The sequence below is a fragment of the Solenopsis invicta genome, chromosome 4, assembly GCF_016802725.1.
Source record: "Solenopsis invicta isolate M01_SB chromosome 4, UNIL_Sinv_3.0, whole genome shotgun sequence".
Taxonomy (NCBI): domain Eukaryota; kingdom Metazoa; phylum Arthropoda; class Insecta; order Hymenoptera; family Formicidae; genus Solenopsis; species Solenopsis invicta.
The window spans coordinates 3,977,723-3,994,260 of record NC_052667.1 but is presented as its reverse complement, the minus strand read 5'-3'; the positions used below and the strand labels follow the sequence as shown (position 1 = coordinate 3,994,260).

The window sequence follows — 16,538 nt, the reverse complement described above, 5'->3', positions numbered from 1 at the left end:
TACTCGTGGATCCGCATTTTAATGGAGTCAATAAACTCGATCCATCTACCAATCGATGCGATACTTCCACATCCGCTCTTCGTATGTAACGTGTTTAAATCCGTATGCACGTGTGTGTGTGTGTGTGTGTATGCGCGCGCGCGTGCGTGCGTGTGTGTATATAATATATACGGACGCGAATAATGCGATGTATTACCGATCTACGACGGCGTTCGTGTTTGCTTTGAATAATTACTCCGGGATCGTCGCGTCGGCACTCGGCGGATACGTATGCGTCCTGCGAGAAACGGATATTCGTCACGCTCTCAAGTGAGCGCAATGCACACGCGGCGCGTGCGGCAGCACGACCACAGGCGCGTGCACGCATACCGCGGCGGACAAACGCGCGTGTACGTGCACGCGTGACGCGCACGCACACGGAATACGTAAAGCGTCTGCGTGCGCCGAGTCTGTCGATGGCTCATTGTCTAAGTCATCAATTTGCAAGGTTCATGGAGAGGATTTAACGAGGTAATAGGACTCGCCGGCGCTATTAACATTTTAATTGCGACATTAACGACACCCCCTCCCTTTCCGCCATTCGCAACATTTAATCGACACGTTTCGCGACCGATTATGCTCGTAACGTCTGGTCGTTAACGGTCGCGGATTCGACGCGCTTTCTAAATATTGATCCTGCCGCTTTTAATAATTTTTCACGAAATCCGCTCAGCGTAATTGCATCGTGTCTGCAGGAGTATCACAACATTTCGCGCGAACGTTATAATTGTACGTATCTTGGTTTGCTCTTCGTAAATGTTTACGCGACGCATTCTATTTCCCATAACGCAATCGCGCGCTACCTCGCGCAATTTTCACCCGGGCATAACTTCAGCGATGCACGGATATGCAAACGCGTCAACGTGTGAATATTCAGAGCCACGTATCAGTGGAGCGCAAAGGTGCGAAAGCGGAGCCCACGTGCTCGTTGCCGTTTGTTAACGAGTTACTTCGTGCGTACGGCCATTCATCACCTGGCATTAATTACATCGTATCATTAACACCGCCATCGTCCGTGATGAATCCTCAGAGCTCACGTCAACGTCGAATTTGGATGGTAACGAAATCCAGGTCGTCGTTACGCGAGAGAGCCATCGGATGCGTCCTCTATTGATATTAAAATGGGAATCTTACTCCACTAGGAAGTAAATTTATGGATTTCATTAAGGAATAACTTGAAATATCTGCACTCAACAGGAAACCGTAAAGTAATCCCACCAACGATTATTAAGTGCGTTCAACGTATAATCGAGTTAAATAATTATCGAATTGAATAATCGCGTAACGACATTTTTTCCAAAGTTATCAAATCAGATTTAACATCTTCAAAAAAAAACCAAAGAAAAAGAAAAATATAGATTATGCGCCGGCTACCCCAAGCCGCGTTTTTTTTTCTCGCGCCCGGCACACCGAGTCTCGCAGTAGAAAAAGTCAATACACGTCAGCCGCGTTCGCGCTCAATTAATCTCCAGCGGTGACGACGGACGCTCGTTTCGAAGGTAACTCTTTCTCTCTCGGTATAGCTGTTACGTCTAAGGTCAACGAGGGAAAAGATAATGAGACCGCCGTGGTCGGCTGTTGGTTGGGCGTTAGACCAAGGCCAGGACGATAGATGAGACGGCTATGAAAGCCAATAAAATCGCGCCCGACGGTCGGCGCGGCTGGCGCGCCGTTATAAATCGGCAAGTAGACCGATTAATTGGGTTCACCCGAACGTGCACAGCCCCGTTCGGCAAACGCGCGCCCCGCGCGTTTCGTTTCTATGCACGACCGCACGCGCGCGTGCACGCTTTCTCTGTCTCTGGTACTGCCCGGTTCGCCCCCGAGTTCGCTCGGACCCGGGGACGTTCGACCAATTTGCAGTAATTCGATCGGCGCCGACGGTGACTGACTGAAACTCCAAATTTGCGGTCTCAGTGAGAAAACGTACGTGGGGAGGGGGGTTCGCGTTGTTACCGGATACGGGACCCGTTAGCGTAGCCACAGAAACGCAACGAGGCGATTGCCCGAGAATGCGCGTATTTCTCGCTGGAGAATTGTCATGTCCTACGCGTGCAGTGTCTACAATGCATTGCAATCGCATAACTATGGTGAGAATGTCCGTAATAACGCGTCCGAACTCGTTAGAGATAATACTCGTTCGATGAATGCGAGATCGAAAAGAGTAGTTTGCAAAATTAACGTAATAGGATTAGTTTCGTGCTTAAAGAATGTTAATTAATCGAGTTACTATACAAAGTTGAGAAAGAGTTGTGAAAAATTTATTGTTAAAATATATGAGGATAGATTTTAAGATATACGAGGAATAATACGAAGAATTTAGATATATAATATTTGAAATGATACATACAGAAAATTGACAAAAATAATATAGATACCTAGAAAGTAGACTATTTATTTTATTAATAAAAGGTTGGCCCATTATTTGTCTTTAGTACATTTTATCCTTGTTTGGAATAAAATGATGCGATATTTAAACAGTTATCATTGCAATGTTATATCATTCTTTTAATAAAATATCTTTAGAGGACATTAGAGGATGTTCAAGTTATTAAACTAGTTATCACAATGATGGTATTTAAGTCAAGCAGTTATACTGGTCAAGAAAAACAGTATTGAAATTTTAAACAACAAACAGCAATTTTAGAAAATAATGTCAGAAAAGATTTCTTTTTTTAATATCACTTGAATAAACAATTGACGGATAATCTGCTAAAAGAATAGTACAACATCCCATTGGTAATTATTCAAGCATGACCTTATTTCAAATAAAGATAAAGTCCGTACTAAAAACAATTAGCAGATTAATCTCTTACATTAATAAAAAGGTAGTGTTGTGTTTTCTAGGTATTTGCAGTATTTTGTCCAATCCCAATATATCTTTTAGAGACCGAATCATTGAATTCGAATCAAATTGAATTACAGTAAATTTGATTTAATTTATAAAATATAAAAAGTTTGAATTTAAATAAATTTGAGAATTTCGAATCAATTGTTTATTTGATTATTTTATTTATATTATTATTTGTATTATATCGATGTGTTCCAATTCTCTTCGATGTGTCTGATTGTTTACCGGGTTCCAAAATTCTTTTCTACCGTTTCTCTTATAAATTATTCAAAAATTTCTATACATAATGAACAATCGTCTTCGTAAATTTGTTTCAATATTTTATAGATTGTATTATGATTTTATAGAATTTAGAAAAAAATATGAAAAATTTCTACATCATATTTTCCTAATAAAATGCACTATGACTTCAATAGTAATATTACAATTTGTACGATATGAACTTATTCATTTATCAATATAATTCACACAGATTGTCTATTCAATATCTGTTATAAATGTGTACCACATTTTTTAAAATCATTTTTGTTAAATTCTCACAATTGTTTTTCTCGTGTATTAAAAAAAATTTGTAACGTTATTAAAAATACTTTATTACGTTTAAATTATCATGTAATGTAAATGTAATGTAAATCCAAAAATAAATCCAAACATTTGATTTAAATTCAATTTATATTCGAATTAAAAAGATTTGATTCGATCTCACATATGTTTGATTCGCATACCTTTAATATGTTAAAAAAGTTGTGTGTGTGTGTGTGTGTGTGTGTGTGTGTGTGTGTCGAAAATATATGTGAAGAACTAGATCCTTTCCGTAAGGCTAACTCTGTCGCTTTTCCGTACTTTTCAGTGCCTATATCAGACGTTAGCGCGGTGGCCGGTTTCAAAGCTCAGATACCTTGCGACATCGATCCGCCGATTAAAGACGAGACGGTCATCATGGTATTTTGGTACAAAGATGAAAAGGACGGCGAACCGATATACAGCATGGATGCTCGGGGGAGGCAGATAGCACAGGCGAGGCTTTGGTCGGATCCGTACGTGTTCGCTGAAAGGGCGGTTATGAAGACGGACGTAAAGCCCGCCGAGCTAGAGATAGATCCTTTGGAGTCTACGGATGGTGGTGTATATAGATGCAGAGTGGATTTTAAGAATAGTCCCACGAAGAATCAGAAGATTAATCTTACGGTCGTAGGTGAGTTCTCTAACGTGTGAAACCGAAAATATCTATTTTTACACATATAACTTTATATAAGTGGTCATAAATTACAGTCAATGTACTTTAACAGCACACCTGTCAAATTTAATTGTTATAAAACTTTAATATTTCATCAAAATTTATTGAACAAATTTTATATTTCATTAGATCTAAATTAAAATGGATTCGTAATAAAATATTTATGAAGTAATTAAGAAAAAACGCTATTTATGAAAGTTAGAATTTTCCTAGAATTTAAAGTGATAGAAATTTATCAAGATTGAAGACTAAAAATTGATTAAAGTGCACAGTGATGGTTTTATACAAATAGAACATTCTCTAAATATATATAAATCATTTGAGTTTTAAGTCCAACAAACGTGCGGCGTACAGTTTGAGAAAACTTATAAACGTATATGTATATTTCATCTATGAAATTATTATTTGAGAATATTTGCACTAAGATTCACTTGAACCAATATTTCTTGATTTAAATATGTTGGTACATTTCGCGGTCATAAAGTATATTGATTGCATTATGTATCATTTGAAATTATATAAAAGTAATTTTTAAAAAAATTAAAATATAGAAAAATGTACAAAAATTGAAACTAATAATTATAGTTAACTAAAACATTGTTAGTAATACTGCACACGAATGTAATACGATATTTATAAGCTGTTCTTCTAAAAAAAAAAAAAAAAAAAAAAAAAAAAAAACGTGAAACAATTTATTCAAACTGACAGGGCACAATTAATAAATTTAAAATGCAACGAAATAAATTACAAATAATTTAAAAATTATCTCGACCGGTCTGTTAGGATTAATTTTTCATTATTATTCCAATTATCTGTTATTACGACAGAATATAGCATTTTATAATGCAAAACTGTGGCTTATCGAGCGACGTTGGTGGACAGATTGTGCTTTATGGGATTTTAATCAGGCGACGCATATGGGCGGCTATCTCTCTATTCATTCGTGATTTATTCGTTTTGTATTATATCTGTTGGTGAGATTTACGCGGGCGGTGCGTAACCGCGGAAAACAGTAGTAAATCGAAGAGATAGTTTGATTCGCTCGGCCTCAACCTTCCGCGCGCGCAGGCGGGTATTGGATAGTCATGTGGAAATAGAGCTACGAGACGAAATGAAGTTTACGAAGCCGGGAGATGCGATTGGACCAGTTCCAATAGGAACAAACAGCTGGATCATTGTGATTTGATGCGATAAGGTATAAAGCCAATGCAGTTTCAGCAATACAATTTTGAATCAATTAATTCAACGTCATAGTACTGGCTCAACAGGTGCTAATCTGAGGTCACTGGCGTGCTCTTGCAGAAAAAAAAAAAAGATTCAAAGACCCGGCCGTTATATCTTAATTCTCATTCCGCGGTCACTGTCCGCCGCAGGCACTCTTTTGCTGAACGGAAATTTGATAACATTGTACCTGACTACGCAGATTCAGATATATTAAAACGTTTAGATTTTTTTCCGAGAGCTATTAAAATCACAGTTTAAATTGTTACTGTTATATCGCGGCACAGAGATCGCGTATCAGTATGGATTTATGATGAAAATAAAATCGATCTTATTAAAGGAAATGATAATAAAGAAAATATAATTCAATACAACGAACACGTGGCGTGTGCCGATGTCACGGAAATAAATTTTTGAATGAATCGGAATTCAATTTGCTGACAGTGCCGCCAAAAAAGCCAGTGATTTATACCGGCGCTAGCAGGAGCCTAGCTAAAATACTGCAACCATTTAACGAGGGAAGCGAGATGTCCCTGTTGTGCGAGGTGATCGGTGGTTCACCTCCGCCAAGGGTCACGTGGTATTTCAACAACAAAGTCCTGGACGATACGTATACGCAAGAGCACGATGATATAACGATAAATCGTCTGGATATTCCGAGGGTCACCAGGGACTTCCTGAGAACGAGGCTAATTTGCAAGGCGAGCAACACTCAGCTTATGACGCCGCTGACCTCCGAGGTCATTCTGGATGTGAACCGTGAGTGTAATCGAGATATTCGATTCATTTTGTTAGAACGAAGTCTTTAGAACTTAAATTATGAATTGCAGTAATTTTTAAAACAATTTTCCGCTTCATCTTTTTCCCATAATTTTTTTCTTATATTGAATTCGAAAAAAGAACACTGAAAAATTTATATCATTTTGCGTATACACTTTTAATTAAATCACTTTCCGTTGCACCAATTTTACCTAAGATTTATTATTCAAATTAATAAATTGATGATGTATAACGTAACGGAGTGGAAAATTAAAATATCGTGATGGATATATTATACAAAACTCATTACCGCGTAATTCTTCATCGCAGTGAAGCCGCTCGTGGTCAACATTACGAACAAGAGATTTCATTTGTCGGCATTAAGAACTTACGAGATCGAGTGCGTCAGTTCGGGTTCTAGACCGGAGGCGGTGATTACCTGGTGGAAAGGGACCCATCAAGTCAAGCACATGGCTAGAAATGTGAGTATATCATCCGCAAACGGACGATTGTCATTTTCGACGTATGGGACTTGTCCGTCGCGCGATGGCATTCTGAGTTCTTCGTAGTTCGCAGACAGTCCGAACGTCACGAGAAGTGTGCTGAGCTACGTGCCGACTATCGAGGACGATGGAAAATTTCTGACGTGCAGGGCAGAAAATCCCGTGGTGCCTAGCAGTGCCTTGGAGGATAGGTGGCACTTACTGGTGTATTGTAAGTCGTTGCACCCTTTCGCAATCTATCCTGAGTTATTTAAAATCACAGATCATAAAGCTCTTGTTCAAAGTTTAAAAAATTCTTTAAATCGAATCAACATTTTCAATTTTGATACGTTTCATTTCTCTTCATAAACAATTTCATTTCCTTTTAATTACAATTTTTTTAATTGCGATCGTGTACGAAATTATAAGAAATAAATGAGAGAGATACTTCTCGCTACCGATGCTTTCAGACACACCGGTGGTGAGCATTAAGTTGGGTTCCAGTTTGAAGGCGAACGATATAAACGAGGGCGACGACGTCTACTTTGAGTGCGACGTACGAGCCAATCCAAAGTCTTACAAGCTACTTTGGTTCAAAGACGGCAAGGAATTGCATCAGAACGCCACCGCAGGGATTATTCTTCCCGGTGGGCAATCCCTAGTATTGCAGAGCGTGACGAAAAGCTCCGCCGGGGAATATTCCTGCATGGCAGCCAACGTCGAAGGGAAATCCATGAGTCGTTCGGTAACTCTCGAAGTGATGTGTGAGTATATCTCTTTTTATATATCCGAATCGATTCGCGCGCGACCGATAGCCGAGTTCAGGAGTGTTTTTAATTCATCATCTCTCGAACCCTCCTGGGACGACGACATCGTTATTCTAATTTTATTAATACATTCACTTTCTTATCGCAACACTGTCGATATTGAGCCGGGCGGGCACTGGTAAATCGCGTTTACATAAAAGCGTCAATTATCGGTGGCCGCTGTAAGGAATGGAAATTGAAAACCGCCGGGCCCTTATTTTTCCCACCGTGACGTCCACGAGAGCGCGAGAGCGTGCGCTACGGTAAATTGAATCTACCAGCCGGCGCCCTCGTATTTTCAGACGCACCGATCTGCAAGGACGGCTCTTCCACCCAAGTGGTCGGCGCCTTGAAGCACGAAACGATCTCGCTGGTCTGCGGCGTACAGTCGAAACCGCCGCCCACGACCTTCCGCTGGACGTTCAACAACTCCGGGGAGTTGATGAACATGCCGTCTACGAGGTACGCGCAGGTCAAACCGCTCAGCCTAATCACGACTCACTGGCATGGCTCCAGACTGAATTATACACCGGAGAACGACATGGACTACGGGACTGTCGCCTGCTGGGCGAGAAATCGGATAGGGATGCAGAAGACACCCTGTCTCTTTCAGATCATCGTCGCCGGAAAGCCCTACCCCTTGCAGAACTGCACGGCCCTCCAGTCGACCGGACCCTACGCGTACCGAATGGGTAAGAGAAACACAGGAGGGTCCCGGGAACCCTCGCAACGACCTGCTAACTGCGCCATTATACCCGGCCATCATCGTGACGCTGACGCCTTATGCGGTCGATGCGTTCAACAGCTTGTTTCCTTGTTTCCCCTCGAAAGATACGATAACCGTGAAAACGCCCGTAAAATTACTTTTTATCGATCATCAATACTATCGAGAGAACAGGATCGTCTTCTTTCTCATAATTGAATTAGACAACTTACACGAGGCAAAATCATTATAGAAATGTTTACACAATATATGTATATATGTTTAGTATTTTCTCTCATTTTTACGGGCAAAACGAATAGAAAGCAAAAAGATATTTTATTCGTTTCGATTTTAACTAAGTTACGATGCAGTTTTTTTTAGCAAACAATGCGACACTCAAACATAACTCATTTTAAAGTTGCCTTTCGCATTCGCTCAGATTTATGATCGTCGATTGAGGATTTATTAGTTATTTCGAATAGCAGTTCCCGATGCCCACTGCTAATTACAGCCTCTCGAAATATGGTATATACTTATTATGCAAGTCTAGCTAAGACTATTATCCAATTAATTCGATCTGACCCCCTAATCGACGCTATCGAGTGTGCTTTGCCGCGACGACGCTCGCGCCGGGAAGCAATTAGGTCTAGCGAGTCCGAGTGTTTTTCTTCCTTCGGGAGGGAGCTTAACCGCCACGATATGTGTGCGTCCGTGTGAAACAGGTCACGAAGACTTTAAAGCCACCGACTCGAGGGACGCGGACTGGCTGATCGTCAGGTGCTCAGAGGGATTCGATGGTGGTTTGCCCTTGACTAATTACGAGCTAGAGGTCTACAGCGAGGAGAACGTTTATCATGTCAATACCATCTACCTGAACCACACCAACACGGATAGATCCGGCTCATCCGGTCCAGTTTTCGAAGTCCCCGGCTTAGAGCCGGGACGGAATTACAGGCTTCATCTTTATGCCGTCAACGCAAAGGGTCGGAGCGACCCCGTTGTTCTTGAACCAGTCACGCTCAAAGGAGTAGCGATGTACACCACGGGTGAGTTTTATACCATTGTTTTTAAAGCTCCAATTTAATTAAAAGTTATTATTCCTAGCGTTATTATTCTGAAGGAACGATTTCGTACTCTCGATATCATTTGAGCGGTACACTTATAAACTTGGCGTGTTTCAACAATTACTTGAAACTAATTAGACGAATTTGCCGTGTAATGATATGAATAGATCTTGGCCGGCAAAATTCACAATCAGTGGTGAGGGCGCGCTCGAGATTACGAAACGTCTCGAGAGAGTTTATTCTTGGGAATATCTTTGCTGTATCTTTCCCATGTGTAATTTCCATTTATTATTATTATTATCGGTCTTAATGTATGTAGATTGTATTACGTCGATAGTGTTTGCCCGTCGTGATTAGCTCTCTCCTACCTTCATTGCGTAATCTTAATGTCGGAGGCAAAATAATAACGAGGTGAGTTAATAAAGCGCTAACGACCGTCGTAGAAAGAATTTCGAAACGTTCAGCTGGGGTTCTTAATTGGACCGAATTGCACGATGGAGTTAAGTATACACGGCCCAGCACATCATAAACGCGATCCTGTTTGTTTTCGACGAAATTGTACGCATACGTACGAATCAGCCCTAAAATAATTTTAGCAATTTTCGAACATTTTTAATTCTAAACAACGCGCTCGCTGAGACGTGTCTTCTCACGTCTTTCATTCACAGACCTTTCATTAAATTTTTCAACTCTATAAATGAAGTGTATAATTTAGCTCTTATTTAAAGAACAAACCGTATCGATTAACAATAGACTGAAATAACGAGTGAAAGAATGTTAAATTAATAATCTGTATATTTCTGCTGATTAAAGAGCGATTTAAAAAAAAAGTCAGTTGACAAATGGCTCTAATAATCTTATAATTGATGCTCATTAAATGCTTTTTAATTAGCACAAATATGTTGATTATTAATTTTAACATTTCTTCGCTCGTTTATTTTTGCCAATTGTTAATTCTATATAGTTCCATTTCACAATTCCATTCACAGTTCTCTTATATAATTTTATCCTTTTTTTTACTTTAGTTATGTGATATTATAGTTTCATGAATTTAAGTTCCCATCCCAGTCATATCGCCCTTTCCGTGACTGTTACGCTAATATTATACGAAGCGCTGCATTCAATGTCTCCTGACAGCGTTAGAATATTTAACAAACGTTTCATCAATTTTGACGATGGAAAGTTCAAATTCTGACGATCGATTAAATCTATTTCGGATTCGGTAGTCACGGAATCGAGAGCTTGTCGTGACATTTCTGTAATCAAGCGCGAGACGGCTTGATCAAATATTAATTTATATCGACGGAAGAGCGGCGCCAAGTCGCGCGTCGACATTACTAATCAACGACCTCCGTCAAAACTTCCCGATGTAATTATGCAAGTTTCCATGCCGCTTTTGAGAAAACGCGGCCACACCGCGCCGCGCACCGCGTATCGCGCGGGCCTTGAATTAAAATCCCATAAAGCCCAAGTCCCTTTCCTCGCCGCTGCCTCATTTCAGGTGCATTTATCGTCTTTAATTTCCATCCTCATGGGTTATTCATGCCGGCTCGCGCACGATTCCGCCGTGTGGTAAACGCAAATGTGTGGCAACCGATATATACATCGTCGTCCCGCGTGCGTGCGTACACGCACATCCCGCGACCGGAGAAGTTCATCCCGAATCCTGGCTGCGTACCGTCGCGCCGCCACCCACTGTCGCGTATCGGAAAGCGTATCTCGAAGCCCCTCAAACGTTCCCAGACATTGCGCCAGGTCCCGTCCAAGTAGCTTCTACCTATTCCCGCAGGGGTGGCAAATACTCCACTCCCTCTTGACGGTGCAGCAATGGAGAGACACGCGCGCGGAGTGGGAAAAGAGCTTTCGAGGATGACGGACTCAGACAATCGCGTTCGCGTGTCCGCCTTCCATTCTCGATCGCGTACGCTCGCGCGCGTGTATGCGCGTCACGACGTATATGCATGTGTGTATGTATATACACACACACACACACACACACACACACACACGCACGGATATACACACATACACGATAAGGAGACCGTTCGTTGGCTAACGAACCGAGGCGTTTTCTGAATTCTAAAGAGCCTGGCCATCTCCGTCCGCGGACCTGATTCTCCGTCTTCCTCTTAATCTTTGCTTCCGAAAGCTGCCTGCGTTTCCTCCGTGATCCAATAAGTACACGGAAAAAGCGAATCTCGTTTACCGGACACGTTGGGACGAACGACGACGCTGCCGGACGCGCTGCTGTTGATGTCGCCATCAGTTCGGACGTCCATCCTGATGAGGACGAATGTTCTTTGCCGGTCGAGAATATACGGATATACCTTAGGAAATCGTACGTTTTGCGCGCAACGGCCAGCCGTTAATCCCGACGACGAGTGTCCCTGCGACCGGAGGAATTAGACATCGCGATATTCCCAAGTTAACGCAATCAACAAATGCGAAAACTCGTCTCTTTAGAAATAATTGTAACGGTGCAATGGAAACATGTAATAATTGATGTAAGATATTTTTTCGGATTCCCCGGATTAGATTGTCCGATACACGCTATCCTGCGTTCGAGGCATTAAGAATGGAACTACCCGTAGGAATTATTACTGGTTTTATCCCTTGAAATTTGCACGACGTGATTCCACCTCGTGTAGATTTTCATCTCATGTAACGTTAAAGAGCCGTAATGTATCCGCATACGTGCGCGAGCGCGTGTTTTACGGCTAAAACGTCTCTCGCGACGCGAATTGCCGATACGAAATTTGCCGTTTAATGGAAATCGATTTGCCGGAATCCGAAAAGAAAATGCCGAAACGCGCGTTTCCATCGTTACGCACTAATCCGATGTGGCTGATTACCGCTTAATTATCGAATTGTGATGTGCGCGCATTGTCGATGGTCCAAAACTAACTTGACGTACGTATTATTCGGATCGATAACGCGCACGCCGCGTGCTCATCTCGCAAGTATCGTCATCATTGGATAAACGCCAATATAGCCGCGCGCACACTTTAACGTAAACGACGTACAGAATTGATCAAATGCTTCTTGCATCATCGCGAATATTAATGTCCATGTTTGTTAATTACGTCGAACGTCACTATAAAACTCTGTTAAATGCATGTTAATAGCAAAATGCACAGTCGTTCGGAATGGACTATTTTGTTTCGGCAACAATGTAAATTTGTTTTAACAACAAATTTGATTTCCGCGAACAAATTTACTCGCACACGTATGCGCGCAGTAAGACCCTTTTTATTTTATCAACAAAACACAGATTTTACTGCAATATCGAATAATTGGTTTATAAAATTGGTCACTCTCACGTCGAACGTGCAGCTGCAGCAGCAACAGCAGCAACAGAGCAGCAACGACGGTTTTGCCACGGCAGCAAAATTCTTTCTCCTTCGTGCAGATATCGAGCGTTTTATCGAGAAGGAGAGATCTAGTCCTTTTCGAATTACGTTGACTCTTTTATGTTTAAATCTCGCTTGGAATCTAGCCTCGAGAATTTATCTGTTATATACGAGTACATATTTTTTTAAAAGGTCACACTATTAATATACAATCCAGCGATATATATTCCAAGATCGAAGCGCTCTCGTTATTTCTAGAAAAATATGTAACGAGCCCTCCTACGCGAGTCACGACCTTTTTTTTTACGCTTGTTTCGCAGGTCGCGGCATCTCGGACGAGGCGACCGATTATAGCCTCCTGGTAGCGTGCTTCGCCGGCGGTATAACCGCTATTTGCATTCTGATCGTCGGGATAACGCTGACCCTGTATCGTCGAAACCATCCGACGCAGACGACGAAGGCGCGGGTGGTGGAGCCGGTGCAGTACGAGAGCAAGGAGGACCGGCCGGCGGCGCCGGCGGCGACGACGACGAACGAGGCTCACCGGGACGACTTGAAGGAGCAGATAAACGTAGACGTGCCGGATGACGATCCGGACGTGATACCAAGCAAGAACGTCGAGAGACGACCGGACATCTTCGAGCCGGGCTACGCGTCCGGCAAGCCGTCCGAGAGAGCCAAGGACTTCAGGTGCCTCGAGGACCTCGATTATCCGTCGCCCTCGTCCGTGCTTCACGCCAAAGACTCCTGGATCTATCCGAACGGCTACGCGGAGAAGAGCGAGAAGAGCCTGAGCCCGATACGACCCAGTACGCTGCCGGTGCATCGCACTCACGATATCTACACGAGGAGTCTGCGTGTACAGGAGAGTTGTATATAGACGAAGGTATAGCGTCTCTTTGCATCTGGCTATCCGGGTCAGTACCCTCCGATGCTGCTCGCCAAACCGTCGTACGCGATTAAACGACGCTTGTAAATAGACAATAAATACCGTTAAGGACCCAACTCTCCCGACCGCAGCACGTGTCGGCATTCGCGACATTCCTATTCTTGTTTTTTCACCTAGCTGTAAGAGAGGGTATAGCTGCGTTAGCTTCGTTCTAAGGGAAACGTGATACTTGGGACGCCAGGGCGCGATCATGCGCGTGTACAGAGACAATAATTTTCCGCCGTTGAAAAAAAAACAAAGAAAAAAAAAAGACTTCCCGTTACCTCTGTCTCTCGTCGGAAGCCTTCTCCCGTAAAACTATCCGCGACTGTCTGGAGGAGCGTAAATGTTTTGTCTACGGATGTTTCATCGTGCTTTGTGGTTAATTAAATGGTCAAATGTAAACGTTTGTATATACGGATAAATAAATCTTGTTGTTTAATATGCACGTTCTCGCTCTTGTTATTTACGCATTCCCACACCTGATGTCCTTCCGGTCGTCGTTAGAAATCTCTCTAAGAATTATCCAACCACGATCGCTAATGATACAATCTTTTATTTTATTTACATAACTATATTATATTAACTATTTATTATTTTACCAAAAGTAACTCGTTGGACTTTTATTAATCCCATTCTAATGTTATATTAGTTTCTATTTCAAGGGTCTACTCGGTCGCGTTTCGATTGAATATTAGACTTAGCATTAATTAATTAAAGCTTTCGCAGGAAATCGGGGGTAAGTATTAAAGAGGGATTAATTACTTTCGGACAAGTCTGACATTTCATTTTCCATGACTCGAACTTATTTCAGTTGACGAGTCCTCACGATGTAGCTAAAAATTGTCCATCCCGGCGTTGCTCGGTATACGGACACCACCCGCGTATACGTTCGCGTGCCCGCCATGCTGACAGTTTGACAGGTTGGTGAATTGGTTCGCCGACCGATGGCTAAATTGGCACTCACTAACAACGTCATACGGCCGCAATATTCGCACGTGATATGAATGGCCGAGTATAGAATCCTAACCCAGTCCAATTATAAGTGAACTTATGGAATATATAAAGAGTATCGCACGCGCATTATCGATAATATCATCGGATGTGCGCTAAAGCGATTTTCCCGTTTAGAAGTTCACGATTCACGTTCATGATTATGAGAGGATATAACGTAAAATCCGAGAGTTTGAGGCGTCGTCCCCCGCGCGACCTCCGACTTTATACATACATACGTATATAGATCGCGTCTCTGATCGCCAAGCGACGCAGCCGCTGCAACCCCTCCCCCCGTCCTTAAGCCGCGCGACTTCCGTTGTTTGCGCTATTTCAGCAACGCCACCGACGGTTTGCTCTTCGACAGACTTCCAGTAAGCCGCTTATCGTCGCCGGTTGCGCGATAAGCTAGAAATCGACGTGGGCGTCCCGCTGTCTGTGTACCGACGATGACGGGAACCTGTCAGGGCTCGTAGACGACGATAAATCACATCGTTAGGACAACGCGCCCCTCGAGCCCATCGACTCTCGATTCCACGTCAGGCGGAAATAAACTGCCAGCGATCCGGCGAGCCGGCGGAAGTAGGCGATTCGATCGCTCGATGAACCCGAGGTTCGGTCTTTCACTCCTCTTGCCCCCTCCCCCTTCCCCCTCCCCTTTCTCCGTCCTTCGTCTATCTACCGGTCATCCTGGTCATCGACGTTCGAGGTATACCGTGCGAAATAAGCTGTCGTTATATGACACTCTTCCGCCCGCCGCCGTTGCCGGATCCCCTTATCCCGTCGTCGTCGACGTCGACGTCGTCGTCGTCGTCGTCGTCGTCGTCGTTCGCCAACACCGTCGTCGTTCCCCAAGTCCTTTGTATACGAAGTGACAGAGACGGATCTCCTGGCAACGCGGCCTGGGACGGTAGTTTCGGATAAACAAACCACGATATATCCCAAAGAGAGTTCCCCCCGCCGCGTCAGGTGGGAATGCACGTCGTCGACAAGCACGTCCAGAATAATTTGACGACTCTTATACACGTAGTGCTTGCGCTCGTCGGTCCCTCGAGAGTAATCCTTGCATCGTCACGACGCCGAAGTGTCGGCAAAGAATTTGAGATTAGCGCGGCGACAACGAACGATCCCAGAGTGCCATTTTCGCACGGCTAATAATTGATTATTTGCCAAGTAGTCTGTTAGTTAAATTCAAGTTGCAAAATACATCTGTTCTTTCTTTATAGGTACTTTAAGCACGTAGATTTGGTGACAAAAAAAATCAACATTTTGCCTTTACGTTTTTACGACTGTAATATTTTTGGAGAGTGCCATTTTCCTCGCCAAATTATTAAAATATTAAAAATGGAAAGGCTTTAAAAAGTAAAAATTAAAAAAAAATTGAGTAAATTATTCTTTTCTTATTTTCGTCCAAAATAAAAATAAAAAAACAAAAATAGTCGTTCATTGATTCCTAGACATCGTTAACCGGGCGAAACTAAAGTGCTCAAGAGAATAATATCCGAGCTTATCAAATTGCAAGGTGAGGTGTTTACATATATTGGTAAATGCGTCCCTCCGCGGGAGAAAGTACGAATGAGAAATTCTATTTAGACATAGATTCATGAAATTCCGCCGTCGAGACCCTCTTGTTATCTGGAGAACAGCGGTGATTTCAAGCGTCAAAGCGAGGAAATTAATTATTCCCTCTGACAATGATAGACGTTATTCTTGCATAAGACTTAATTTCGTTTTCGTGAATGCGCGACTAAATGAAGATTGAGCGCGATTGCATTAAGTATTTCGTTAATCCTATTCTCGAATAGAACGCTGAACGGCGTCGTCGTTAATTTGCACTCGGCTATACCGTGAATTAGATTCTTCGTCCGTTTCGCACCGACTATTCGGCAAATTAACATTTTAGATCGCACTGTCAGGAATATTACTTGGTCCCTCGTTGCCGACAATTTGGCTGTTTACCCCGAGAAATCTCGTCACTTGCGCACGTTGACAGCGTTTTATCCGAAATGCGCCGCCCGCGATGCTTCATCGCAAGTTGATAATCTCGTAACGAGCGTTTTGCGTTTCGTCGTTAAAAACAAACGCCAATCGATTACGGACGTTTA

The 16,538-nt window shown here is 42.6% G+C and overlaps 1 protein-coding gene across 1 annotated transcript in view; it reads left to right on the top strand.

Moving 5' to 3' along the window:
• LOC105195823 (Down syndrome cell adhesion molecule homolog) overlaps positions 1-13,888 on the top strand; it is a 33,118-nt gene extending 19,230 nt beyond the window's left edge. The window contains exons 2-9 of the mRNA XM_026136422.2: positions 3,741-4,085; positions 5,793-6,107; positions 6,438-6,589; positions 6,677-6,821; positions 7,060-7,353; positions 7,698-8,087; positions 8,821-9,144; positions 12,833-13,888. Coding sequence (XP_025992207.1) covers positions 3,741-4,085; positions 5,793-6,107; positions 6,438-6,589; positions 6,677-6,821; positions 7,060-7,353; positions 7,698-8,087; positions 8,821-9,144; positions 12,833-13,392 — 2,525 coding nt within the window. The 3' untranslated portion in view covers positions 13,393-13,888. The remainder of the gene's footprint in view (positions 1-3,740; positions 4,086-5,792; positions 6,108-6,437; positions 6,590-6,676; positions 6,822-7,059; positions 7,354-7,697; positions 8,088-8,820; positions 9,145-12,832) is intronic.
• Positions 13,889-16,538: the final 2,650 nt, after the last annotated feature.